Consider the following 2,163-nt stretch of genomic DNA (forward strand, 5'->3'; position numbering starts at 1 on the left):
CCCAATTATCAGTTTAGCTGGAATGGCATGCTTCAAAATCTAAGCAGCACAAATTTTGAATTCTCGTGATGCCCACATCCATCTAAACAGGACATCTGACCAGGCATTGGGGAGCTCGTGAGACCTGAAGGAACATAATTCAGACTCTTGATAGGAAATCCTCTCATTTGCTCAATGAGCTTTTAACTTGTGCACACGAGGTGGACCCCGCACTGCCAGTCACCCCACTTACTACTACATGGGGAGCACCTCCAGACCCCGCACACTGACTCCCAGAGGTGGCAGCTCGGATCCACAGATGTGGAAACTGCATCGGCGAGCACAGAGCTGAGCCGCCACGAGAACGCAGAGGAGCCTGGGCCCCTGGGTTCAGGCTTGACTCATGTGTGTGTGTGTGTGCATGTGTGTGTGTGTGCATGTGTGTGTGTGTGCATGTGTGTGTACGTGTGAGCGTGTGTGTGCACCTACATTCGAATATACTAACTATAAATAAAATGCATCGCAATTGTGATTCCCAAATATTTCTCAATCGTGAAACTCTTTCTTCAAATGAAACCTTGCAAAGACGCCCATTAGGCAGAGACAAAAAAGTCAAAGCTGTTCCACTTGGCACACGGATCTCTGCGAGGGGACCTCTGGCACGGGACTGGAAACCACGTGATAGGCACGTGGGAGGGAACTGACCTAAACAGGCAGCAGCCCTCTCTCAAGCCAAAGTTTTTTAATTTTCACGTGTGTTAAAATGCACCAAGATGCAAACACCTGGACAAGCCAGGTCCGTCCTTTCCTTCCGGCCTTAGCAGATGGTGACAGAGGGTACACGGGCAGCCGGTACGAGCTGCTTTTCTTACTCTTGACCTCCGTTTCCTCGAGAGAGGCAAGTAACGGGCAACTGCAGAAAGTCACAGGTGAAGCGGCGACAGAGAGCTGGTCGCGGAACAGAAAACACCCTCCCCCGCCACCCGCGTGAGCGTGTGGCTGTCACGTACGTCATAGGCTCCGGCCTTGATCTGCTGGTACAGTCGGTGCTGGTCCTCGTCCCAGAAGGGCGGGTAGCCCACCAGCAGGATGTAGAGGATCACGCCTGCAACAGAGCACACGGACACAGAGTAAGTCCCATGCTGTGGTCCCGCGGGACACACAGCCGCCCTCCTGGGCTGTCCACGGCACCACGAGGACGGGCCTGAGAGCTGGGTGTCAGCGTCCACACTGGACTCAAGATGCACGAAGAGGCCAGCAGGCAACACCTGTGGATGGGACTCGCCCATCACCCGGTGACGCTGTTCGGCCTCCCTGACTCCCCTCCCAGAGGCCCTCCCTGGAGCTTATCTGTGCAGACACTCCAGGACTTCAGTTCCTTGCTGGGGCGACACTTAAACACACGGTGCCCACTTCCGCTTGGTCATGTCACTGTGAGTCATGACCTCCGCGGAGCGGTAGCACCGGTGACAGACTCGTGCCGAGCCGCAGGGTCACCGGCAGCGTGGACAACGCAGGAGGAGATGCGAACTCTTTTCTCCTCAGGGAGCCCAGTTTTTCAATAAAACAACGAAACCAGTGAAACTACGGAACAGTTCACATTACAGGAGGGAAACAGCACGTAAAACTCAAAGAAACAGACACTCGGCTGCAGCACAGTGTGGCCTCCGGTCACAGCCGTGTGTCACTCACGGAACAACAGGCACGGCCTTCGCTTTCTCTGCAGGTGTTGCTGCTTCCCGGCTTTCAACGGCTCCCTTTCCCTCCACCTTCGTGCCTGAGGCTCCTTCTCCCCAGAGCTGGCCCCTTGGTGCCCTCGCCAGGTGTCCGTCAGGGAGACCCAGCCCTGCTCTGCCCACCGTCCTTGTGCCCTCGCATGACAGACACCGCTGCAGCTAACGCGGCTCTGAAACTCTGCTTATCCCTGGATTGTCACAGCCGGGTGACACGACCGAGCCGACGTTTCAAACCACCCCCTTGAATCACAACCCCACGGGCTTTCAGCTCAGGACCGTCAGTTCCTTCCTCGCAGTGGAAGCAGAAGGAGCAAAAAAAACCGGAACAGAGCCACACACGTCCGTCCCTCAGCGTCACCGTACACGTCCCCACTTCCCTGTCAGAGGCTTCACGTGCGCTCAAATCTATCTTCACGTCACTTTTACGGTGATGCGGGTGCCTGCCTGG

The 2,163-nt window shown here is 55.9% G+C and overlaps 1 protein-coding gene across 1 annotated transcript in view; it reads right to left on the bottom strand.

The window, feature by feature from the left end:
- The window catches only part of CAMK2D (calcium/calmodulin dependent protein kinase II delta), a 153,129-nt gene that overhangs the window by 30,399 nt on the left and 120,567 nt on the right, over window positions 1–2,163 (bottom strand). The window contains exon 9 of the mRNA XM_023520864.1: window positions 990–1,084. Coding sequence (XP_023376632.1) covers window positions 990–1,084 — 95 coding nt within the window. The remainder of the gene's footprint in view (window positions 1–989; window positions 1,085–2,163) is intronic.

Source organism: Pteropus vampyrus, unplaced genomic scaffold (assembly GCF_000151845.1).
Source record: "Pteropus vampyrus isolate Shadow unplaced genomic scaffold, Pvam_2.0 Scaffold282, whole genome shotgun sequence".
NCBI lineage: Eukaryota > Metazoa > Chordata > Mammalia > Chiroptera > Pteropodidae > Pteropus > Pteropus vampyrus.